This window comes from Elgaria multicarinata, chromosome 3, assembly GCF_023053635.1.
Source record: "Elgaria multicarinata webbii isolate HBS135686 ecotype San Diego chromosome 3, rElgMul1.1.pri, whole genome shotgun sequence".
In the NCBI taxonomy this organism is placed as follows: Eukaryota; Metazoa; Chordata; class Lepidosauria; order Squamata; family Anguidae; genus Elgaria; species Elgaria multicarinata.
The window spans coordinates 113,502,416-113,528,484 of record NC_086173.1 but is presented as its reverse complement, the minus strand read 5'-3'; the positions used below and the strand labels follow the sequence as shown (position 1 = coordinate 113,528,484).

At 40.2% G+C, this 26,069-nt stretch overlaps 1 protein-coding gene across 1 annotated transcript in view; it reads right to left on the bottom strand.

Annotated features, from left to right (window-relative positions):
- CACNA2D3 (calcium voltage-gated channel auxiliary subunit alpha2delta 3) overlaps nucleotides 1–26,069 on the bottom strand; it is a 650,216-nt gene that overhangs the window by 290,972 nt on the left and 333,175 nt on the right. The window contains exons 10-11 of the mRNA XM_063121610.1: nucleotides 15,855–15,944; nucleotides 13,486–13,599 (exon numbers count right to left, since the gene is read on the bottom strand). Of these exons, the coding sequence (XP_062977680.1) occupies nucleotides 13,486–13,599; nucleotides 15,855–15,944 (204 nt within the window). The remainder of the gene's footprint in view (nucleotides 1–13,485; nucleotides 13,600–15,854; nucleotides 15,945–26,069) is intronic.

Sequence of the window (26,069 nt, the reverse complement as noted above, 5' to 3'; positions counted from 1 at the left end):
TCCCGAAGACTGCGAGCAGTATGGGCGCCCATCCCAGCTTCTTCCCCACAGACCCATTCCCAACCCAAATCTAGCACATTTGCATAAAAAGTGTGGTGATCTATTGGCAGACAACATTGCACTGCTTGATGTTCAAAAACTGTGGGAAGTTACATTTTCACTTCCACTTCACATTTTATATTGCTTCTTGAGTATTCATCTGTTTAATTATCTTTACAATAGCCCCATAAAACCAGTATTACTTTCATATTAGAGAGGTGGGGTGTGTTGGCTGACTGAGATTAGTTGCTTGCATAAGGACACCCAGTGAATTCATGCCAGATGGGAGACTTCACTCTCGCCACACTTCCAAGAATCAAGTCTCACAGAAACCAATGACACACACACCCTATTTAAATCATTAGGATGTACTACCAGATAGGTGTGCATACTACACACCTGTCTACCTGGACTTCCCATTTTCTTCTAATCAAGGCACTCTGGGCAGCAAAGCTCCAACAACCTCTGTAAAAATAATAATGGAGAAACAGATGGGAAAAGTGCTGGTTTTAACATTTAAAGTGTTTTAACATTCAAAGTGCTGGTATTAACATTTAAAGCCCTAAACAGCTTGGGGCCAGGCTATCTGAAGGAACGCCTTCTCCCGTATGTACCTGCCCGGACCCTAAAGTCATCCTCAGGGGTCCTTCTCCTTGAGCCCCTGCCAAAGGAAGTGAGGCAGGTGGCTACCAGGAGGAGAGCCTTCTCTGCTGTGGCACCCCGGCTGTGGAATGAGCTCCCTAAGGAGGTTCGCTTGGCACCTACATTATATGCTTTTAGACGCCAGGTGAAGACCTTTTTATTCTCCCAGCATTTTAACAGTCTATAAATAAATTTTAACTTGGTGTTTTAAATTTGTAATTTTGCATTGCTGCTGTTTTTATCTGGTTGAGCTTTTATATTGTATTTTATATTATGGTTTTATACTGTTGTTTTATACGTTTTATACTTTCATCAACAAAGTATAATTTCAAGGATGTGAAAATGGGAATATGGGTGAAAGCATCAGTTATTGATTTAAATAGTTAACTTAAAATAATTTATCCTAACCTAGTATAAAATAATCCAGAATGATATCACAAAGATTACATCTTGGGAAAGATGATTTCTCTATGTATATCCAAAACAAACAACAACAAATGAATATTTATATATTTTTAAACATAATAAGGTTACCTGGTTGAGCTTTTATATTGTATTTTATATTATGGTTTTATACTGTTGTTTTATACTTTGAATGGTTTTAATTTTTGTGAACCGCCCAGAGAGCTCCAGCTATTGGGCGGTATAGAAATGTAATAAATAAATAAATAAATAAATAAAACAGATTCTTTTCTGTCCCCTTTCCCCAGTCTATTTACCACCTATCTAGTCTCTGGTGGTGGCTGTGGGGGAGGGGGACAAATTGCCCCAGACTGCCATGGCACATGATTTATTTATTTATTTATTGCATTTCTATACTGTCCAATAGCTGGGTGGTTTACAAATGATAAAGAGCAATCGATGCTACTTTGGGTACATCACCCAAAAGGGCACTGAAGTGGCAAAGGGGCAAGGCTCTCAATGCTCCAATACTCTCAATTGGCTGTGCATCCCCAAAGGCAGTGAGCTGATTGGTTCACCTCACTGCCACTCTCACACTTGGAGAAATACTAGGATTTAAAATGGAGCACAGCTACAGCCTCATCTAAATGCTTTTCTTCACTTGCCCTGCTGCTATTGCTGCCTTTACTGGGTTGTTTGGGCTCCGCTGGACTGCAGGGGTTCAGGGCTCCACCCCATGGTTTACCCCTAAGCAGGCACATTGATTAAGACTGTGTGTGCATCCATAGTTAAGCCCTTTTATGTGCATCATTTTGGTATGCAATCTAAATTAAAACACATGATCACATTCTTTTTGCTTCCATAGACCCAGCTATGGGAAGTGAACACAAAAATAGGGGTGTGAACTTGATCAAAGCAAAATCATTCAGATGTTTCTAGAAATCCACTTGTTTCTGTCACAGATGTTTCAGCTGGTACAATTTAGCTGGAGTGCACATTTAAGTAAAGAAATGATTAACTGCTTCTTTTTTGCAGATAGTTCTCACAGAAGAATAAAAAGAAAAGGCTTCATTGCTTCCTTTTTGTTCCTCAGTACCCTTCTCTTATGAAACAAAATTAACAAGCTTATTTAAAAACATATCTAATTCTGCACAATAGTCAGTTTTAAGGTAATTGAACCCAGGATCTTGCTTTTTTTAAAAAAGTTGCATTTTTAGTTAAGGTGGGCATAAAAGATAAGAGAGAACCTTATGCCTAGGCAAGCAAGATGAACATTCAATCCACTGATTGTTTGGTTGCTTTGTTGCATGAATTTTAATTTGTCTACATCCATGAATGGGGAGAAAAAACACCAATTGACTGTAGTTTCCAGATGCCATTACATGCCCATGTCCCCTGGAAACAGTAGTACTCAGGTGCAGAGACAAACCCTGAACTATTTATTTATTTATTTATTTATTTATATACCACCCCATAGCCAAAGCTCTCTGGGAAGTTTACAAAAGTTAAAAACAATGGACATTGTTTTCTTTCTTAAGTCTTGCAAAGGCCCCATCTATTTTGTGAACTGCCCAGACAGCTTCAACTATTGGGTGTTATAGAAATGCAAGACATAAATAAATAAAAGTCCATGCTTCTGTCTAGGGATGTATTAGAAACTCATCATTATTGGTTTATCAGGATCTACCTAGTTTGTACCTTCTGGACTGAACAAGAACTTGGACATAATCTTGTACATTTCCGAGCTTGCAATGTGATTCACACAGCATGAATACATTTGAAAAATGTGCATGAAAAACGGTGTACTTTTGAAAAATCCACAGAAATATTCTTTAATCAGTGAGAGAAGAACGCATTCATTTCAAAGACTGATGCATACATTCGGAAAAATACACACAAAAATACCTATAGATGTTTATGCAACCCCCCCCCCCACAAGTTCGTAATCTGATACGGACTGAGGTCAGAATGAGCTTCAACATATAATTTGAAGAATTTCAACAAGCTCAAGTTGTTGAACAAATTAAGTAAAGTCCACATTTTGACCTTAAATGCCCAGGAGTAAGAAAGAGGGTAAATGAGACTGAATTTGCTTAAAAGCAAGAAGGCAAAGGATGGCAAGGATAACAGATTCTGAATCACTGAATTCTCTTCTTTCTATAAATAACACTGGTAACTAACAAATATGAAATATGAAATGTCTGAAGACAACTGATCTCCATCAGAAGGCCCTATTTTTAACAAATTGAAGGAAAACAGAAGTCAGGCACATGGAATATCTCTCTAGAATTGCCTTGTTAATTATGTTGTGTACGTGGCCCATTTTATGAAATCACAACGTTGAACAACTTCACATTGAAAAATTTCACAGTCTTATTTAGGTACTCATGTTAGCTTCTATGCATTTTTAGCAGCATGTTGCACCACAGATGGTGGATTATACACTGAAAAATTACAATGCAGTGTAATACGTTCTCCAGCAATGAGTCCCAAGTGACTCATGATTCTGAGGTGTATTTTCAAGATATGAATCCCCAAGGAACAAACACAATGAAACAAAGGGACACCATAGAGATTTCAGCACTGAATTCAGTTTATCTTCTATGTTAAAACCAGGAAAGATGTTACAATCAGTCTTGTGGGAAACCTTTGAGATTCAGATTAAAGTTTAACAGAAGTGAGCACTCTAGTGTTATCCCATAAAAACAGAATGTATTTACTCTGATGTATAAATCACTTCATGCCAGCTTTTTATAGAGCCAATTAAGGCAAGAGCAGCAGAGATGATTATTCATAATGGGTGGAAATTATTCCAGTATTCAGAACCCGCATACAGAACTATGCGTTTTGTAGCATCTATTTGCTGGTTGGAGTGGGGCACAACAATGATCTACTATTACATTTATTAAAGTTATCAAATAGTTGTGTGAAATCTATCTTCATGTGGATGGGACATATCTAACAGTCAAATAAACTCATACTGGTCCCAAATATTAGAGTTCTTTGCTTAAATAATGATTAGTTTGGATCGGGATCTACTGCTACTTATCAAGGGTTCTTCTTCACCTTCCCTTTAGTGTTGAACACAGGTGACTCTGTGCCAGTTAAACTGGAGCCTTAATGGGACCACCAAGCAAATTCCTAAAGTATGTACAATTTCTCTACATAAGCCAACCCCCACACACACACAAAAAACCAGGATGAAAAAAAAATCAAGAACATTAAATTGTGCTTCTGTGCCAAGCATGGAAGGTGTCTAAAAGCTTCTCATAGTAGAGAAAATAAGGCTTACAATTTCAGGGTAAAATCCTTGCAAAGCAGCATCCAACAGAAACATCTCACAAAGTGGATACAATTTTTTTAAATCCATAAAACCCAAGATTGCCAGTCAGAATCAGTTGAGACAAAACTTGTCAGTAACAAGCAACAGCCAAAACTTAAGGGAAGGCTAGTGAGAACAAGTGGGTCTTCAGAACTTTCCTGGAGACCTACAGAGAAGGGGCTTGACAAACCCCTGAAGGAAATGGATTTGAGAGGTGCAGGGTCACCACTGTTGATGACCTCAAGAGTGTGGACAGGCTGGTATGGGAGAAGACAGTCTTTCAAGTAGCTGGGCCCCATAATGTTTTATGCTTTAAAAGTTAAAATCAGCACTTTAAACTGCTTGGAAATACACTGACAACCACTGTAACTGGCACTGGTTGCCAATGGTGTCACTTGAGCCAACTGCATGTCCCCAGCAGTAACTGGGCAGTCGCATTCTGCACCAGCTGAAATTTCTGAAATGTCTTCAAAGGCACCCCTCATACAGTGCATTGCAGTAGTCCAGCCTGATTGTCAGCAGAACATGAATAACTGAGGCAAGATCCTTTGCCTCCAGATAGGCTGGTATACCAGTTGTGATCCTAAGTTGGTAAAAGGTAGTCCTGGCTTCCCCAAATAGTGCTGAACCTAGGAGCATACACAAACTGTGCACTTTGTCCTTCACAGGGAATGCAACCCCATCCAGGACCAGAGGTAACCTAGAAAAGATAGAGATACTGTAGGTAGGGAAACCAACTAATCTGGATAGAGGATTACATCTCCGTTTGCTTGCCCTCGTCCATCCCAAAACTGCCTCCAGACACGGGTTCAGGATTTCAACAGCCTCCCTAGGATTATTAGATTGAAATGAGAGGTGTCATCTGCATACTGGTGGCACCTCAGCCCAACCTTCCAAAAACATTGGTTCTTAATGAACAGCTACTCCAAAATAGACCAGGATAAAAAAGGCTGAGAAGGAGAGTGTTGTATTTCTCTTAAAATCTCCCCTCAATAACTTGCAAATGGATCTTCTACCCCATCTCCTCCTCTTTTTCCTAAGTCCTTCAGCTAGCCAGCCCCTGATGTGGGCTAATGATTTATCTTTCTCCATCCCTCCAGCCCCATATTAGATGGGGTGGGGAAAATAAACACCACTATCACAAGAATGAGGGTGGTCCTTTCCCCTCTCTCTTCCACTTTCCAGCCCCATCAGTAAGGAACATATGGGTGGGAAAGGGACGGCGGGAAGGGAGGGGAGTCTTTCACAGGGTAAACATGGGCCGTGTCTACACCAGCCTGATAGTCCGGGCTGGTCACAGCCGACTCCCTGTGCATCCATACGACGCACAGGGACTCCCGGGGTCGGGGGGGATGGGCACGGGTTTTCCCAGGGATATAGAAACTCTGGGGGAACCCGATCCTTCCTGCAGTCTCAGGACTGTCCTGAGACTGCAGGAAGTGTGGGCACCCATCCTGCCTAGAGCCGCACTTACTCATGAGAAAGTGTGGCACCAGAAATGGACACAGAGCCACACCGCACAGCTCTATGCCTATCAGGGAAGGGGGTGGCAACGATTTCGCCACCCCTGGGGTGGCAGGGAGGGGGTTTGGGGGGCGATTTTGTTTTTTGTTTTTTTAAGTACTCACATTTTCGATGGAGCGGGGCCTCGCTCTTGCACATCCGGCCCTGCTGCTTAAAAAAAAACACTCCAAAAAACAAAAACGGTGCCTGAGACGTCCCTGGACGTGGCATGGGCATGTGGACCCAGGGGGAGGATCTTGCAACCAGGAAATCCCGAGATCCTCCTCCACCCCTCCCAGAATGCCAGGAGGTGTAGAAAGGGCCATGGTCTGCATTTACACAATCACAGAGGGAAAAATAAACCACAGTGGCTTCTTTTTCCCTTTCGTGTCCTGCTTTTGCCGGCAGGCTTGGAGGAGTTGCATAATTACCCTCAGCAGCTTATCATGTCATCTGAACCTGGACAGGGTGTCTTGTTGCTATGGGTAATAAACTAACAAGAACCCCTACAACAGCCCATGAGTTCTGGGTGGCTTGTTACCCACAGCAGTAAGCCACCCTAGCCAGGTTCGCACAACATGACAAGCCATGTGATCGAGTGTAATTATGCAAATCCGCCTCAGCATGCAAATAGAACAGATGGGGGGGGGGAATATTATTCCCCTTTCCATAATCATGCAAACCTGGCTATCCACTTGATGTGTTAGTATGAGTGGGTGGAGGAGAAGTTTAGATGGTGCACTTGATCCTTCATGGAAGGATCAAGCACAACTTTCCTTTATTACAGTCTGACCATTGGCCATGCTGGCTCGGGCTGATGGCAGTTCTATGTCAAAACATCTGTAGGGACACAGATTGGGGAAGGCTGATTTATTGCTTCTTAACAACTGGAATAAACTCCACCTATGAGCCACAACAGCAAGCAACTACAGGAGATCAAGAGATCCAAAAATCACTAATACTGAATGACAGCACCTTCCCCCTTTGATCCTGCATGCTCTTTAGCCCTGAAATCACCAAGAGAACGTACTTATTCAGCTGAATGCCTCCCTGTGTCTTGCTTCCAGATTTGGCTAGGGCATGGTGGTAACATGCAAACAATGAGCAAGGCCTTGAAGGCAGGAAAAAAACAGTTTTTAGATTTTCATTACAGCTATTAATGTGCACAGTATCCATAAAAAGATCCCAACCATGAAGATCTGCCTCCTGTTCCACAGCATGAAATGAAAGTAAACCAAAGTACACATCTCATGAAAACCTATGTGCTCCTGCTTGATCCGTTGCACAGCAGGACCCATCGCTCACACAACAGAAAGCCAGTGGTACAAAAGGCAAGTCTGAAAACAAGCAGAAACTCTTGTTTCTGAATTGAGACAGATCAGCAAGCTCCACTGACTTGCTCCATTCTGGAATCAAGTGTTACCGCACATTTTGGGTTACTTTTAGAACTGCTAACTCCCCATTGTGCTAGTGATGGCTCCTTCTGCTGCAAGAGTAGACTTAGATACTACCCATAGAAAGCAATAACTGGTGGAGGCTCTCTGAATGTCTTGGGCAGATGTCTTCCCAGTCTTGCTACTCGAAATCTTTTAATTGGAGAGGCAGGGATTTAAGCTGGACCTTCTATGCAATAGGGAAGGCATGCACTCTACCTACAGAGCTATGCCCCTCCAAAACTGGGGGGAAATATTGCTTTGGCTGCATAGCTCCCTTCCCACCAAAGGACATCACTGTAAGAAAGACATAATTATCCTAAGTTATGTTGTAGTTCACAACGTCCTAGGAAATGTCTGGAGCCTTCCTTTTGTTCATGAGATGCATGACACACACACACCCCAGCAATAACATTCACCTTTGAAATATTTCAGTCCTTTCTCCCCCACCCACCCCCGCCTAAAAGAAAATCAATTTAATACCACCAAGACAATAGCAAAGCGAGGCCATTCAATTTGCTCTTCGTAATGTTTCACGTTTGCAGCATCAGCATGTTGCTAAACTAGGCAGCGCTGGTTTAAATTCTAGGGAATGCTTTAATCTCCTTGTAGATGGCAGTCTGGAGGAAATGGATGAATTGTCACTGCAGTTATCTCATGGTCCAGCTATCCATTTGACCAAATGTGTTTTTAAACATTATTTTACCCTCGTGGGAAGTGGATAGGAGAACCATGTGCTAGCCTTTAGAAAAGCTCATTACAGATACTCCAATATACATTTGCTCATTTGAAATATGGAATTTCCCTGCTTGGCCTTTTGTTGTGATTGGGTTCACCTTTGGGTCTTTTCATAAAACTACACACATTAGTCAACATACTGCACTTCCACTACGTGCAACGCAATGCACTGAAGTTTCCCTATAAAGGGTGCACATACAAATCAAGTAGTGATCATGAGCCATTTCATTCAACCACCCCCTCCTTGTTGTAGACTCTGTAGGATTTTGCATGGGAATGGGTCTAGGGCTTTTGCAAGCATGACTCTCTGTGTAGAATATTATATTCAAAGAATATTGTAATAGATCAACATGGGATAGGATTGCACTCCCCTGAAATATATGATCATAGTTAGGGGGTGCTTCTTGACACAACATTGCTACTGGATGGGCAGGTGGCGGCAATGTCTAGGAGTACCTTTGCCCATCTGCATGCTGACAACATACATTCTTAGAGACAACAAGTTTGGGCTGTGGTGACACCTCCCTTAGGTACCTTTATGTGAGCTGTCCTTGAAAGCATCCAGAGACTTCTGGTAGTTCAAAAATGTTTTAAAAAAAAGAAGGGGGGGAAAGATTGCAAACAGAAAATTTGCACAGAAAACTGTAGTGATCAGAGCTTGATGGTAAGACGGAAATGTTTCCCTCCATAAGGATGAGGCGACGAGACAGATTGTGCCACAAATCCCATGGGATAGGTGCCAGGAGCAGGAAAGACAGCTAAGGGGGAAACAAGCTATGGCAAGCCACAGAGCACTGGATGGTTCACTCTCTAACATTACTCCTGACAGACAATCAACCCACCATGGCTTATTTTCAGAGTGGATTATCATGACATGCAAACTGGCCCAGTGACTGGCCCAAAATTACCATGGCCAAATGGGGACTAGAACCTGGATCTCCTGAGTCCCAGTCCAACTCTCTAACCACACTGACTCTATATTAATGTCTGCAGACAGCTTGTTTTATTTCATATTAATTTTTAATCCTGTTACCTGCTTTTTGATACTGTTTCTTGAATTTTATGTCATTAGACACCTTGAGCATCATCAGACAGAACACACACAAAAATGCTAAAATGCATAAAGCACGTCAGTGCATAATCTGTACACATGTATCTGACCTCCCCTGTTCTGAAGCAGACTAATTACCCAATCTCACATGGCATTCTACCAGTGGAGAGCAACATATGAACTTGAGACTTCTTTCCATGGAGAACCAGGTGTAGCATCAATGCTTCGCTGACTGTGTCAACTGCCCCCACCCCACCCCACCCCGCCCCCGAATTTGTGCCAATGCTGTATTTTTCAAAGCAGCAATTGTAAATGTGAGCTGTATAGTTTGAGCCATAAAGGGATTGTGGCATATGCATTGTGTACTCCAACAGACAATAGCCAATAGGTTTCACTTCACATCTTTTATGACAAAACAAATAGCTGCCAACAGCATCTCTGTCAAGTGAAGAAATGTGTCAGTTTTAATGATCTAGGCAGTCATTTGCATGCTTGAAGACATTATAGCTGCCATACAAATATGGTGTATGTATACTATTAACGTCATGCATCACAGGGGTATGGAGGAATCCCTAAGGCCCAAGGCAAAAAACAATATTGTCTCATCTTATCAGTCTTCATAACTCTGAACTAGGTTAATGTTAATAGTACAGTTGGCAAAAGAGGCTGAGATATGATTCGGTTAGGTTATCTTTGCATATGAATTTCTTTGAAGTATTTTATGTACAAGCTTGTTTGTTTCTAAAAAATAGATGCACCGTATTTTAAGACTCACTTTCCCCCCCATATAAACATCTCTAAAAACGGGGTGAGTTAGAATCGCAGGTCATTTATTATTTCTCAGAATCAAAGCTTTTTTTCTGTTGGTGGTACTGAAATTAGTGTGTGTCTTACAATCGATGGCATCTTAGAATTGAAGAAATATGGTAGTACTCCCATTCACCTATCTATCCCTTTCCATGGTGAAAAGCACCAAAGGTGACCCAAAATAAATCCCAAAATGCACATGCAAATCCAGCCTTGCACTCAGTCAGAGGGTTTGGGTCCCTCTTTATTGTCCTTCTGCCAATAGGCAAAGATATTTTTCTTCATGCCGGCCTGTGGCATGTAAGCTGGTCTGCTGCTGAAGGCTTTTGTTGTTTTTTTAATGGCTAGCAGTGCTTATTTCTTCACTGTGCTTTTATTGTGCCATGTTTAAACTAAGATTTTGTTTTAATTTTGTTTAATTTGGTTTTTGAGTGCCACAATAATTTGGCAGAAAGGCAGGATAGAGATTAAATATATAAACAAATAAGATTTGATCATCATTATTTGGTGAGACCTGTTTTGAAATCACAAGTCAATTGCAGGCATAGTGTGGTCAAAACCATTGTGTTCATATGACAAGTGGCCTCCACCAATCAAGTGCATGTTGGCCCTATTTTTCCATGTCTATCTCTGTAAAGACTAGCCAGATCTCAGAACATCAATTTAGCCAACCTTCACCCAGCGGTCCCAAATGGCCATATCTTAATAGGCACAGGGAATATCCTTAGATTTCTAATCCATTTTCTCTTAAGATAAGTTCTGTAAAACTCAAAACCTGTGTTGCTGTTACCAACTGAAATGGGACAACTAAGATATTGCCACACCTACCTATTGCCTCCATATCAGATCATCATGGCTGTAATACTGCATAAAAATGTTCAAAAGCCAGAGAATTACACACACACACACACACACACCGGGAATGTATTTAATTTAAAAAATAAATTACAGTGGCAGCTACTGATTGACAATGTGCATCCTGCCTAATCATGCCGTATATGTGCAACTACTGACAATGACACTTCTTTTTCATATAACAGCCCATTATACAATTGGTATTCATGAGTGGCAAGGATGCTTCTGCATTAAAACATTAAAAGAAATTAATTCACAAGTCAATCCCAGACAACTGGAACATACTCACTTATGTATTTCAACTTAACTAGGCTTAGCCGACTTTCTCAGGGATCAGAGTATATTGTATATTTCCCCCTGCTGAGTTAACACAAGGGAGGACAACAGATGCACACAGATATTGGTGGAACTGAGTTCCACCCAGACCTGCACCCCCTTTGTCCTGCAGCCAGCGATGGAACAAAAATCTGCCAGCCAGATCTGTTGTGGCCCAGGAGGGCTGGACACAGGAACATTCACTGCCCACCCAGGCAGATTTTTGTCCCATCATTATGCAGGGTCAATCACAAAGCAAAGTCTGGAGTACACAGCACTGTAATTGAAAAACAATGTTGTTCCAACCCTGACTTGGCTAAATCTGAAGGTTTATATAGCCAGAACTTCCTGAGCCCCACCCAGGGCACAGCTGCAATATGTTATAGGTTTTCTGGCAAAAGTCCTACTCAGGAGGTGGGCCTTGCTCCTGAGGAGTCCTTTTTTCTGAGGATTCCTCCTTTGTAATTGAACATTTCTTCTCAAAGAAGCCCTATTGGCCTGCCTCTTGAGGTTATGATGCTCTTGGAGTCTAGGTGGTTGCCCAGCCTCTGCCTCAGAGATGAAACCCCCGTACTCCTGTGGAGACAGGTCTGCCTTGATGGCCCAGACTCCCCCAGATCTCCTGGCATGGGTGACTCCTTGGCACTGTCTATTTCTGGGACCTCTGGCTTCTTCTCAAAGGAGGATTCCTCCAGTGGGGGCATGACAGTAGCCCATCAGCCAAATCACTATTCCTTCTTCCTCTTCAGGCATCCTCTCTTCCCTAGTTAGCATTACATCTAAACAAATACATCCAGAAATGCCACTATAGATGTTTAGCTTTTAAACCAAACATTGAAACTGATTTGGAGGCTAACTGTGGTTAACAGTCACGATGATATGATAATTCAGATGTAACACTGAACGATAGGTAATGCTACAACAGAGAAGAAAAGAAAAGGGGGCAAAACTGAGGAACCAATAAGCCTGTAGTGCTCTCTTGGTTGTCAGAATCAAGACAATAAATGAAAAGTGTTCACTAATATGAACATACCAGAATGAAGTCTCACACAAGTCTCATGACTTGGAGCAAAGGAGCCTGCTTAAAACCACATTCACATTTGGCTGCTACGTGTAGTACAGGGGTGGGCAACATGAGGCCCATGGGCCATATACCACCCCAAAGGGGGACAAGTAATGGTTTGCCACTATGAAGACTTAGAACAGGCAAATTTAGCTTGCTTTCAAACTAATTTTGTCCATTCTATGCCTCCGCAGCAGTCTGCTGCCAAATTTGAACAGCAAACTATTACTCCCCCCACCTGCTCCACTGTGGTATGCAGCAGATCCAGGGGGGGAAATTGGCCTCCAGACCACCTGAAGTTACCCACCCCTGATGTTGTGTGTTGTTTATTTGTGATGGGTCACAATCTAGATCAGCCATCCCCATGTGGTTCTCTCCATGCCACCACAAACCACTAACAAATACATTGCTGGAGTTATGGAGAAAATCTCCATAGTGGAACCTAACAACAGTACATATGAATGCCTGCCACACTTATGTACCAGTATGGCAAGCCATTTCATGCAGAGCGGGCTTCACTGAACAGCGTTTAGAGACCCCAGCTTTGCTTCTGTAGCAGCCTTTACGTCAGAGTTTGTTTGTTGGTTTCTATATATAGTTGCACCATAACAAAAGTTCTCTGGAGGGCTCACAAACAAATACAGATGAGATGCTGTTGCTCAGATTATGACACAATGGAAGACTTAAACACACAATATATTTTGTAACACCAGTATTAAAAAAGCAACTAGACAAAGATCCTAATATGAGGATGACATACTGTTATCTTATGAAGAAGAAGATAGGATGGCCCATTTTAGGTTGGGGTGGTATGTTGTTATTTTAAAGGCACATTCTCACATATATTTCTGCATGTTGTTTTTCTTGGCATGATTTGTTTGTAGGCAAATTTGTAGGCAAATGAAGCCATAATTTAGAAAAGTGTCATCTCCTTTTTCACCCATTCAGTACAATATTGGTAGAATTTCCCTCATACTTTGAAGAATTTCCCTCATGCTTACTTCTATAAGCAAGATACACCCCGTCACACAGTTTTAAACAAGGTACATCTAGGATGGAAAATAATGTTTCATTTCTCTCTCTTTTTTTCGTTTCTGGTAAAATGTCAGATGATGGCATAGACATCTTCAGAAGGATTTCTTTTTTAATTAAAAGTTGTGATCTGCCTTAGGGCATTGCAAAGAGATGATCTGTGACAGAGCACAATCCTATCAGTTTAGACTAGGTTTGTTTTCTTTAGGTGCGAGAGAACATATCATCAGGATCACATTCAGATCAGGCACATTTGCTTCACAGATATGTATAATGGACTTACCTTCCTATCCGGCCAATTATACTTTTCAAATACTGCATCATAAGTGTCCACAGCACCATCAGTTATCAGCATTATGGCTTGACTGCAAATACTCCCTTGTCCTGTGTGATTGAACTGAGAAACAAAGAAACCAAGCAAGCAAACAAATGTTACTTGAGTTTTTACATACTTAGTTAGACAAATGAATATAAGGAAAGCATACTCTACTGAGCATTTCCATCCAGGAAACACATGTCTTTGATACCTAGTTTCTGACTTTCCTATAGTAGACTTCGGCCTTAGCTAGACCTAAAGTTTATCCCGGAATTGTCCCGGGGTCATCCCTGTTCATGTAAATGACACACAGGATATCCCGGGAGCAGGCAGGGACAACCCCGGGATAAACCTTAGGTCTAGCTAAGGCCTTGCACTGTGCTATAATCAAAGTGATGCCAAGTGTTATACTTTTACTGAAAAACATGCATTCCCTCCCAAAAACTAAACGGCTAATGAAAAGCTCCTATGTTATTTGGTTCTACAATAGAGCAAGAAATTCATACCTCCCTAATCAAAGATATTGGCTGGAAATATGCCAAAAATACTAGCATGTTCTTTAATGATCGGGTAAATGGGATAATCAAAATCCACTTCCTCGACAAGCAGTAAGTCTTATATGCCTTTTGTTTTCAACTAAACATATTAATTTTTCAAGTTGGACATGGCTCTCTACCTGCGCTCATTTTATCAAGTTCCCTGCTATTTCTCTGTCCCCATCTCAGCCCCACCAATATTTCAGCTATCACTCAAGTACCAAAGTGAAAGCCCTGCCATACTACTTTTCTTACATTCAGTATGATGTTACCTGTGGGCTACATTCAACTTCCACTTGTGAAGTGGAACTTCCCCTTCAACTCCTGCCCCTCACTTTACCAAAGTCTTCCCCAGAGGGTCCCATAACCCTCCAGAACAAAATTAAATGGGTGGGTGAGGGTTAAAGGGGGGGAAGGCCCAATGCCCTCCTCCCCAATATATTTGTGGAGTGACATTAAGTGGATTTCACCCTGTAATGTTGCCATCTCATCTTACAGACTGGGACACATATTAATCAGGCAATTCAGGTAAGTGTGCACACAGCCAGAGCCAGGATTTGAATCCCAAAGGCAAATATTTCCCCATTAAACCTGTCTTACTTCTTAATGAAAGTACTCTTAATTGTAGTTTCTAGTGCCCAAATCACCTCATCTACTTCATTGGCACTTTGCCAAGACAAAACTACCCCAAAATCACCCAAGACAAAAATCAGGCCGTATTGCTTGACTACTAAAAATAGAAAACACATAATGCAAAGGGACTTTTCCCAGCATGAAGGCGGCTGTTCTTCTTCTTTTGAACTAAATTAAGGACAGTATGTTAAAAAGAAAAAAGAAACAATATATTAAAAAAACATTGCAGAGGTGGGCTGTCCTCAACGATTTATTTTATTCTGTCTGAATCTATCATATTCCACAAAATAATCTACTGTATTCTCTTTTTAAAGCAGGTGATTAAACGCTTGGATGAGTAATATCACCTCATCTCTCTCTCTCTCTCTCTCTCTCTCTCTCTCTCTCTCTTTATTGAATAGTACTAGTGATGAAAGTCTTTTTCATAATAATAACAATGACAAGGGCCTTATGATGAACTACAATTAACTCAGTGATTCATCAGTTAGCAGTGAAAATTTTGATGCATCCTGACATTTAAAGCTCTTGGTTGTGATTAGCAGTCTTTGAAATGTCACAGAATTTTATTTAATTGGTTAAGACTTTTTTTTTTAAAAAAAAAAAAAGAAACAGAAAAGGAAAGATAATCACAGGAAAGATCACATTTATCACCAAAAGAGATAATTGCAGTTGTCACGTGATAAAGTAGACACTGTGCCCTTCCAGCAGCAACTCATGGTTGTTGCATAAATCAAAGATTGGGAAGAAATGGAACATAGTTATGAATATATGTTTCAGAATCATTCATACTGACAACTGCTAGCTCTTTAACAAGCTACGTAATGCTGAAATACAAGTGAGTGAAAATTAATCAAGTTTAATTATTATAGACTATGAACCAATGTAAAAAGTGAGACACAATAGATGACTAACACAAAAATAGTACTTTTATATATGAGAGAGAGAGACTGTGCTAACCTGTAATTCTCAAGAATAGATTTCTAAAATTTACATGCCACATACGATTAGATAAAGTGAAAATTAGCTAAATTATCTTGGTAAAAATATACCTAGTATCCGTTGATAAGAATCTGTAACTGAAAGAGGACAAACCCCCATTATTTCATTCCTTTACAGAAGCTGAAAACTGAAACAAAATACAGAACTGAGCAAAAAGCACTAGCTTACATCACTGAGCATGTTGAAAGCTTCAATTAAAGCTATATCCAGCATTCCAATCCCTTTTGTATTAAGTTTGTCAAGGTGCTCCCTGAAGTGCTGTGGGGGGAAAAGAAAGAGCATGTCATACAACAGATTTATGAACTCTTTTGCATTAAACCTACCCTTGAAATCTAAATGGCAAAGTTAAGGGATCTGGCTATCATAGTATCAGAGGACTTTTACAAAGTCTAAAAAATGAAAAGAAAAGCCAGATCATTTGATGATGATGATGATGACGCCCAGGTCTTTCCTCCTCTAGTTTTGGGAAGAAAGTTTTAAACTTTCAATGGGCCTGTTCAGACAACATGCTAAGCCATGGCTAGGCCACTAACCCCTTTGCAGCAAATGGTTAGTGAGTAGCCACCACGTGAGTAGCCACCACTGTTATGAATGGTTCACACAACCCGCTAAGTCATAATATTTAGCTCAAAATGCTTAACCACTGTGGCTTAGCATGTCATCTGAACAGGGTCAAAGTAAGGAATGCTTTATTATAGATTGAAAAGAACCCCCCTCAGTTATATAAAAAACAAATAACAGAAGAATTTAGTTTTTCTAAAATTAATAGTTGGCCAAGTATTTTGCAAGAAATAATTACAGATCTTGAGGTAAATATATGAGCTCTTCCCAGCCATTGGCACATGTGGTCTGTAGTCATAGACATTATAATTTTTAGAACTCTTCATTCTTTTCATTTAAGAGACTGTGTGAGTTTTTAGTATGCTTAGTTGAAGCAAGGCTAAAGATTTCCTAAAGATGGAGGAGGCAGAACAAGACTTTAAATGCTGACAATTGGTTCTGTTATCAGGACTGAAATTACCTCACAGTCAAGTCCTAGTTAGGAAAAAAAAACTTTAGGAAGTTTCTGATAGAGATACAGGTATGGAATATAGCTCCTCTAGACAATGCCTAGAATACAAGTGAACAGCAAAAGCATCAGGTAGGTTTTTCATAATACTGTGAACGCAAGTCAAGAATATACATAACAAACAATAGCAAAAAAGAAAAGAAAAGGCACCTATCAAATTAAAAAGCAAAATAGGTTAACTGGGAAGAAAACAAAGAGTTCTTAACTAGGAGGGTGGGAGAGAAGTAGTCTATAAAATTAAATTATATTTACATTAAGAGTTAATTAAAGAGAACTTTAAATGTGTCAGATGAATGCACACATTTCTTTTCTTTTCTCAAAAGTTTATAATCTATAGTGTGATGATAGTTTTTATTATTAGTTTTATTGTCCCCCGTGCTGGTTGGCCTTTCCCCTCCCTGTTTGTTTGTTATTGTGATTTTAGAATGTAAGCCATGGGGCAGGGTTTTTTGTATTCTGTTTTATTTTGTTCTGTACAGCACCATGAATATTGATGGCGCTATATAAATAAATATTATTAATAATAGTTCTTTTGAAGTACATTCTGGGAGAAACAAAATGGCAGCTAATAGCCAAAGTGTAGTAAGAACACTGCTGAGTTTGCTATGTCGCTGAAATTCCCCCATCCCTAAAAATGCAAACACCAGGAGGTAGTTCCACTCATTTTTCCATTCCCCTCCTCCAATATCAGCTGAAAACATGACTTTTTGAACTTTTTGCCCAGGCGTAATATAATCTACCTTCCAACATGTATCTGATGAAATGCCCTCTGCCCAATGAAAGATTAGAGAACCAATTTATTAGCCTTTAATGTGCTACAATAATCTGTGTTTTTTTTTCTGTTGCAGCAGATTAATACGAAATTAGGTATCAGAGAAGATATGTGCTATATGCTGAAAATTGCCCTATATTAATTTTGCCTGACATATCTTCTATTTTTAAAAAAAATAAACTGAAAATTGCACAGTATGCAACAGCCCATTTTAAAAACCAAACAGCTTGATAGTTTTCCCAACTACAATAATAAATAAAATAAAATCCACATATGAGAAAATTACCTTCTGGATTTAATAAGGAAAAGAGTGACACACAAATATAGTGCCATAAATGAATATTATATGCTCTAATGCCTTATATGAGTTATTTTCCTAAATTTTATCTATGAAGCATTTTTCCTGCTCTTTACTAAAATAATAGATTCACCCAGTTTAGTGGATGATAAAATATTGTAAAACTTTCATAAGTTAAGAAAAAAAACACCAGCTTAAGGCAATTTTGGAGCATATGTTCCTGTCGCAAAATGAGGTTGGTTTTCCAAAGCAATTAGTGTAGCTTAATGTTCATGGCGACCCAGTAAATATGGTTCATGCAGCTCAATATTTCAAAACACCTAACGGCAAAGTCTTGTTGATCTAAATAAGCAGTTATGGCATAATGAATTCTGTAGCTGAGATAGTGGAATGGGTTTCACAATGTTTGACTGTTAAAATGCAAACCAACACTGGGAAATATTTATATTCCAGCAGTTGTTGTTTTTTACATATTTGTAACGTTAATGATGTTCTCTCTTCTGGGCTGAGAAAAGCATCTTAGAAATATGGAATTGAAACCTGAGGAGAGAACTTCAGATTTACAGAAATTATACTTAAGAAATTATACTCTAGAAAGTGCACATCAAGTTACAGTGACAATATCTGAACTGTTTGGGATTGGGAGAAAGCCCAGGGATTCCACATTCCCTTTCTGCATATATTCACTTTCCTAAAATAAATTTATTTATTTATTTATTTATTTATTTTATTACATTTATATACCGCCCCCCAGCCGAAGCTGTCTGGGCGGTTTACAACAATTAAAAATAGTAAACATTAAAAGTACACAAAATTTTTAAAAAACATAAAAACAGTATAAAAACAACAACAGTATCCATTTAAAACAACTTATTAAGAAATTCCAGTGTCCTGCCTTCACTTCAGTGGAAAAAATACATCATCACAGACATTAACCATGTTCAACGGAACAGGTCCTCTGCTTAATCTGATTTTGAACCCTGTTGTTATAGTGCACTATGTATTGTCATTATATAGTTTAGTCACTAGGTGGCACGGGACTTGGTTGTATCTGGATGGAATCAGGCATTTCCTGTTGCTGTTCATTTCCTGTTGCAGAGGAAGAATAAAGACTTTGTCTAGCTTCCCAACTGAGGCATCCTCTATGCCAGTCCATCACCTGTCTTTGGCATTATTGCACCATTGTTTCTTTATCAGCCTATGCAAGGCCTAGTACACCATTCTCGTGAGAATGAAAGGGAGGAGAGAATTGCTACAGTTTATGGTTGATGGTTTTAGTTACAAGATGCATCATACTTTGTAACTACAAGTTATCCATGTGATAAGTTGAGCATGCTTTCTCTTGGTATTAATCTAAGAGTTGGTGGGGAGACCTTTTAGTCACTTCATCATGAAAACTCTCCCATTTGTACTGCTGGAGGGGTGGGTTTCAAGCCAACATAAATGTGACATCAAATTTCATGAAGGCTGGTATTTTAATTTTTAAACTTATTAAGAAATATTTTCCCAGCACAGGTCTAACATAACCCTAATTAAACGATGTTTTATTTTAGAATGATCAACTTGTTACTTTTAGAAAAAAAATATTGTTGAAAACTTTCCTTACCATCGGGGGGGGGGGGGGGAAATGGATGATCAAAGAAAAACCAGTATAGATCTTGAAAAATAATTCTTCACCAGTATAATCAGAATTTCACTATCTGGACACAACTTTTTAAATCATAGTTAAACTGGAGTCACTATTAGAGATGGCATCTACATTTTTGATATTTAGATGCCATTAAGTCTAATTATATATTTGTTACCAAAAATCCTGACAAATCCAAGTTTTTCCTGTCATATGGTCACCCTAGAAGACCAACAACAAAGTAGGAAGGGAGGAAAATAATACTTGTCTTCTCAGACTCTTAGAGGCACTCTAGCCAAGGACTTGAGATGTGTGTGTGTGTGGGGGGGGAAATCCACCAGGAACCTCAATTCCACTGCTGCAGCTGTAAGCCTGGTGCAGAGGCCTGCTTTCTTCAGAGGGCAATTTACAATTTATCTCTGTGTGCGAGTCACTAATGAGTAAGAAAAGACTGTTAAGCCAGTACACAGTTTCCCCATTTTGAAGGTGGGGCACTGTGCTAAACTCAGGGTGCTTCAGGGCAGAAACAGGACACTGTCCATATCCCCTTAGTTACCCTTTAGGAAATCACGTCCTTATGGTCCCAGGCCAGAGTTCTGTAAGCATGGATAAAACTCCATGCTTACAACTCCATGCTTATCACTTTATGTGATCTGAAGAATAAATGCTCTCTCTTTCTTCTTACTGACAAACTTATGTGCAAAAACATGCTACTGATGAATCTATAAATGCAACACTGACATTTGTTTGAACTGTTAAAACATTGAAAATGGCTTCTACGCAGTTTACATTTTAATGACGTCATGTTTCCTCTTCTCAAATCTCCTGCTGCTACATGTGATTCTGCAAAAGGACCACATTAATGAAGCTTACTTTTCCTTCTCTGCCTCCTACTCTTCCCCAGTCACTGCCGTTCTGTCTTTCCTTTGTTTCTCGAGAATGATATCAGCATCTCAACAATTTACCAGTCTACAAAAAGTACTTTCTTTTGTGCACCCATGTTCATTACCACGTTGATTAATTAAGTGATTGAGTGATTGATTTCATTTCTATACCGCCCAATAGCTGAAGCTCTCTGGATGGTTCACAAAAGTTAAAACCACAAGGTACAGCAGAAAATATAAAATATGAAAGCTTAAAACCATAATCTAAAAGAATATTTTTAATACAGTTCAACAGAGGATTCACACTGCTGCAGACGGGTGGGGAAGAGAAAGGGAAGCTTATATTATCTTTTGGAATTTTTATGAAGATCATTATATTTTACTATCAACCTTGGATGCAGCAAAATGGTGAGATATAACTTCATTATATTAAATAAAATGGGTGAACTGGGCACAAAAAAATGAGAAAATGATGCCTTTATTGCAACAAGTAATCATGCAGTAAGAACATAATGAGACAGATGTGTGCACTCTGCATATACATCAGAGCCCATCATGTGCACTGCAGCTGCTGGATAAGGAACATGAATAGTTCTGTCACATGCATTACTTCTTTGAACAACAGCCAATCTAGAGGCTCTGATCTGGGCACGGAGTTCCCCCAAGAACAGGAACTTCATCTTTCATTCCAGTGAATTCTGCATTCCTTGCGGTGAGCTGGGCACAGCTTCAGTACAAACACCCCCATCTTGTGTACAAAGCTTTTCTCACACAGTGGCAGTGTGCAGGCACAGGAGGAAGCCAGGATCTCAGAGCATCCTGGGCCAGATCTACACCGAGCAGGATATGACACTTTGAAAACATTTTTAAAACTGTATATGGAGTGTGTCCTGCGCCCTTACAGTTGTCACTACTGTTACAAAATGCTTTAAAGCAGTAGTGTAGATCCTGCCCTGGTTTACCATGAACTAGCTGCAGGCTGGTGCATGTAACCCTTTCTTTCCTGCATGGTTCTTTCAGACAGCAGCAGTTGCTCAACAAACCAGGAACTGAAAGCATGCTGAGCAATCTGAACCAGCACCGCTATTGTTCCAAAGCAAACTAGGAATTGTAAACCAAGAATGGACAAGCCAGAAGACTGACTCAGGCCTCAGGCAGACGATGGGGTCGGAAGGAGACGATCTCTTGATTTTATGATCGCGAGATCGGCGCCCTCGTCTACACACGGCGCGCGACATCCAGGAAGGAAAAGGACGTCACGCACGCCATTTTGTTTGTTTTTGTAAGGGAGTTGGAGCGCACGAGCGCTCGTGCGCAGAACTGTAAGTATTTTTTTTTTAAAAAAAATTCTCCACTCCCTGCACCCACCCCAGATGGGCACAGAGCCTCTGTGCCCCGTGCCTGGCTTCTGGTTCTTTGCAGTTACTCGCAAGAAGTCAGGACAAACCGCGATGCCTGCCCACACGTTCTGCAGTCTCAGGATCATCCCGAGACCACGGAAAAAGCGGGCTAGAAGTGTAGGGCGACATCCCAGGGAAAGGAGGGATCATTCCTCCCTGCTCCCGGGATCCCCTGTGTGTCATGTGGATGCACAGGGATGATCCTGGGGCAATGCCCAGGATATCGCCCTGTCTAGCTATGCCCTCAGACAAGGAAAGCCTTCCATTCCCATTTAGTTGAGCTGCTCTCATTGTCCGGAGAAGCTAAATAGAGGAAACAGGCTGTGTGCACCAGCATGCAGCTTGTTGACCATAAATCAGGATCATGCAGAATTCTGGCTTTCTGTGGCATGTGAATGTGTCCAGGGAATGAGGAAGCTCCAGCTTATAGAATGCACAACAGAACACTATGGATCTTTTTAGAGTACTGGCCATTAATACAGACACAGAAACTGGAATTAGGTACTAAAACCACACTGTCATCACAAAGGCTAAGCTTCCTAAAGAGTGTTTAGTGCATATCTGCCAGATAACTCCAAGGGCAATTTGAAAGTTGTTTAAAAAAACCAAACAACTGCCAGGCTGTTAGATGATGTCTAGTTGAAGATTTGTCTATCAGTAAGACAACAAAAAATATGTTTCTTGCCCACATAGAAATAAACTGTAATAAAGAGCATAAGGAATCAGAACTTTCAAGACTATCCTCCATGAATCTGAATTGAATGAAGAAAATGCAACTTTGTGTAACTAATTTTAACATGCAATAGCACACTTAGTTTTCATTTATAATCATAACTCTGTGCAATACTTTTCTGCATATGCAAAAACCTTGTTTACATATAGCATAATGGTAATTTTATGCAAATTAAATAGACAATTAAGGCAATTATATCATGATGTCTGATTAGTAAAATGACAGGTTCATAATAGTATGGTACAGACAGCAATTACCATGTTGGCCCGAGAGATTAAGAAACACATCATAGGAAAATCTTTCCCCAAGATTAATTTTGATGGCACAGGAATATACATATTTTCAAGTTTCGCTATACAAATTACCAGCTTTCACAGAACATCCAGTTGCCAGTAGATGCATACAGGAGACAATCTTTTTGCTGGAAGAGACCCTGCAAACATTTCTTTCTACCTCTCGAAGAAGACCTCAGAATAAGGCCTTAGCTAGATGGTGTCCACATGAAGCACAGGGGATCCCGGGATCAGGGAGGGATGATCCCTCCCTTGCCCCGGGATCTTGTCCTACACTTTAGGCCTGCTTTTTCTGCAGTCTTGGGATGATCTCGAGACTACGGAACATGTGGGTGGGCATTGTGGGTTGTCCCAGTTCCTCACAGTTCCTCACGAGGAGCTGGGACCCGTGCATGGGGCGCAGAGCTCCTCAGGAGCTCTGCACCCATCAGGGATGGGGTGGGGGAAATTAAGTTTAAATTTAAAAAAAACCCTAGCTTTCTGTGCATGAGCGTTCGTGCATTATTCTTCTTTAAGAAAAATTAAAAATGGCGGCCATGATGTCCTCGCCTTCTGACGCCATATGTAAGCAGAGGGGGAGATCTCACAATAAAAATATCACGAGATTGTCACCCCTCCATCCTGGTAGACTGCTAGGTCTAGCTGAGGCCTATGAAATAGGCCAAAACAGGCCGGCCTTCTTGTAAATAAACTATTTTGCATCCTGAGAATGTGTTTCTCTCCTTTGCGACCTGCTCCTTTTTTTCACATAGGAGTCCAGCCACAGTCATTTAATCACATGAGTTCAACAGGGACGTAGAAGAATGACAGATTAGAGAAGGAGTCCCCAACCTGTTTGGATCCATGGGGACATTTGGGAATTTGAGACCATGCTCTGGATACCACCACAAAATGCCTATTAAGTGGATTGCCGCTTTGGCATCTACCTGTCTCATCTATGCATCTTAGGCTGCATTGTATTCATCAAAAGATGTTGTTTTGTGTCTGTTGGTCACTGCAGAGTCTCTTTAATAAGGGATTGTCTAATTCGGCTAATTGCTGGTGATTCAATACTGCTAATGCTTATTTTAAATATGTTTGGGCAGTGTCCAGTAGTTGCTTCTTTTTGGTAGGGGGTATTACATGGATAAATTTTGTACTGGAACAGTCTTTAATATTCACTGATGTACAAGCTCTTCTAAATTATTTAACTGCTTCATGGAAATTAACAAATGGTTAGTGCAAATGGATTCGATTCTCTACACTCTTCTTACAGCTAAAAGTCTGATATTACAACATTGTAAGGATAAACACTCACCTTCTATAATGCAATGGATTGAAGACCTTACAACGCATTTCGGTATCCAATGGATACTTGTTCCACTTTTAAATCCGTGCATAATTGATAAAAAGTAGTATGCATTTCATACAAATCCATGCATGTATATTAAAAGAATTGGTTTTTAAAAATAAAATGGATGCCTGTGGGCACCACACTGAGTACCCAAACCCGAGCACCATTGGAGGTATCTGCAGGTGCCATGATGGGGACCCCTGGATTAGAGATTCTGGTATAACCTGAAGCTCCACTATGCAATGAATCACCGCTACTTCAATAACTGATCCTCAAAGCCAGATATCTTATTTCCCATTTAGGGCTTAATATGGAATAACCAATACCTTGAACTTGACCCAGAAATGGATCAGAAGCCAGACCACTGATGGCTTCTAAGTCCTCATTCTCTTCTTAGATGGAGCTTTAATTCCATATTGATAACTTTCCCTTCTTTCACAAATGCATCTTTTACTTACGTTCTATCACACCAGTTCAGCCAATCAGTATTTGAGGATTCATTGGCACAAGTACAATCCATTATAAGTAGTGATAGGCTTCTGATCCTATTATGTATCCATTATTCAGATACGTTATCAATATAATTTCATCAGAAAGTATTTAGGGGTGTGTGTGTGTGTGTGTGTGTGTATGTATGCATGTTTAATGTATAAGTCAAGAATGCAAATTGTGATAGTGGTACCTTAAATGTGCACTTGCATTAAATTCCTAAGAGGTAGGAAATTGTAATATGGAGTTTCTCAAACATGAAAACCTCTTGGCCCAAGTAAACTTGTGCTAAAGTAGGTAATTACACATGTTTGTAATTCTGTAGAAAAAGTACAGACAATGATAAAATACTGTCTGTACTATTTCCTACTTCGAAAAGAAAAACAGAGAAAATAATGTTTTACAAATTGAAAGGCAAGGCCAGCTTAATAACAAAAGTATAAACCAGACATTGTACTGATAATGCTTAGCAGTATCAATTTATTTTTGACTAGTCTGAAAAGTAATTGCAACATATAATAATACTGTTGGATGCAAATCCAGATTCTCACGTTCTAGAGTGGATGATCACAAATGTCTCCATATCTTGAACTTTACGTTTGAGTGAATGTGGCAAGATTAACTCACACAACCAGTTTAGGGGTAGGAAGATTATACACAAGAGTGCTCCCTGTCCCACGCCACTAACCGCCCAGAGAGCTCCGGCTATTGGGCAGTATAGAAATGTAATAAATAAATGTTTATATAACAAATAGGGATGTCAGAGGAATCTGCTTTGGGGATAGAACATGGTGAGTTTTCACCAGCTCACCCCTGCCCCCGGACACGAGCTTATGGATCCCAAGTCAGGCAAACCTGTGGTTTCCTGCCTTTTTCTTATTTGTGCAAGTCTCAATTTGCGCTAACAGAGATTTGCGCAAAATGGCAGCTGGGAATGTTTATGGAAATTGAGATTTGCGCAAAAATGAAGCAGTACATAGCACAAGTTGCGCAAAATTGAAGGTGTAAATGTTCCTTTCATCTGTAATTTTACACAAATTGCACTATTTCCAGACATGATTTTGCATGAATCCTGATTTCCATAAATATTTCCAGCCATGATTTTACACAAATCGTGGCTCATGGAAAAAAAGAAAAAGAAGAGATTCAAGCTCTCAGTGGGTGCCTGCGAATCATCTGGTTGCTCGGCCTTCATGTCCGCTGGGGTCAGGCAACTGGCAGGAGACCAGTGAGCAGAGCAGGAGACAGGGGAGTTTGTTCATCCCTACAAAGTGCCTTATGAATATACCCCCACCTGGAAAGATCATGTTACTAAATCCTAAGATCATGTCAGACATCATCCAAGAGGCTGTTATGCAAAGCTTCACTGCAGTGCTTCTGAGTTTCTGCCCTCACCCCTATTCTTCCCCAAAGTTATCCATTAAATTTGGAGGCATTTGGGACGTGGCTTTCAGTGCAGCACTAAGAGCTGCTGTCTGGTGGGAT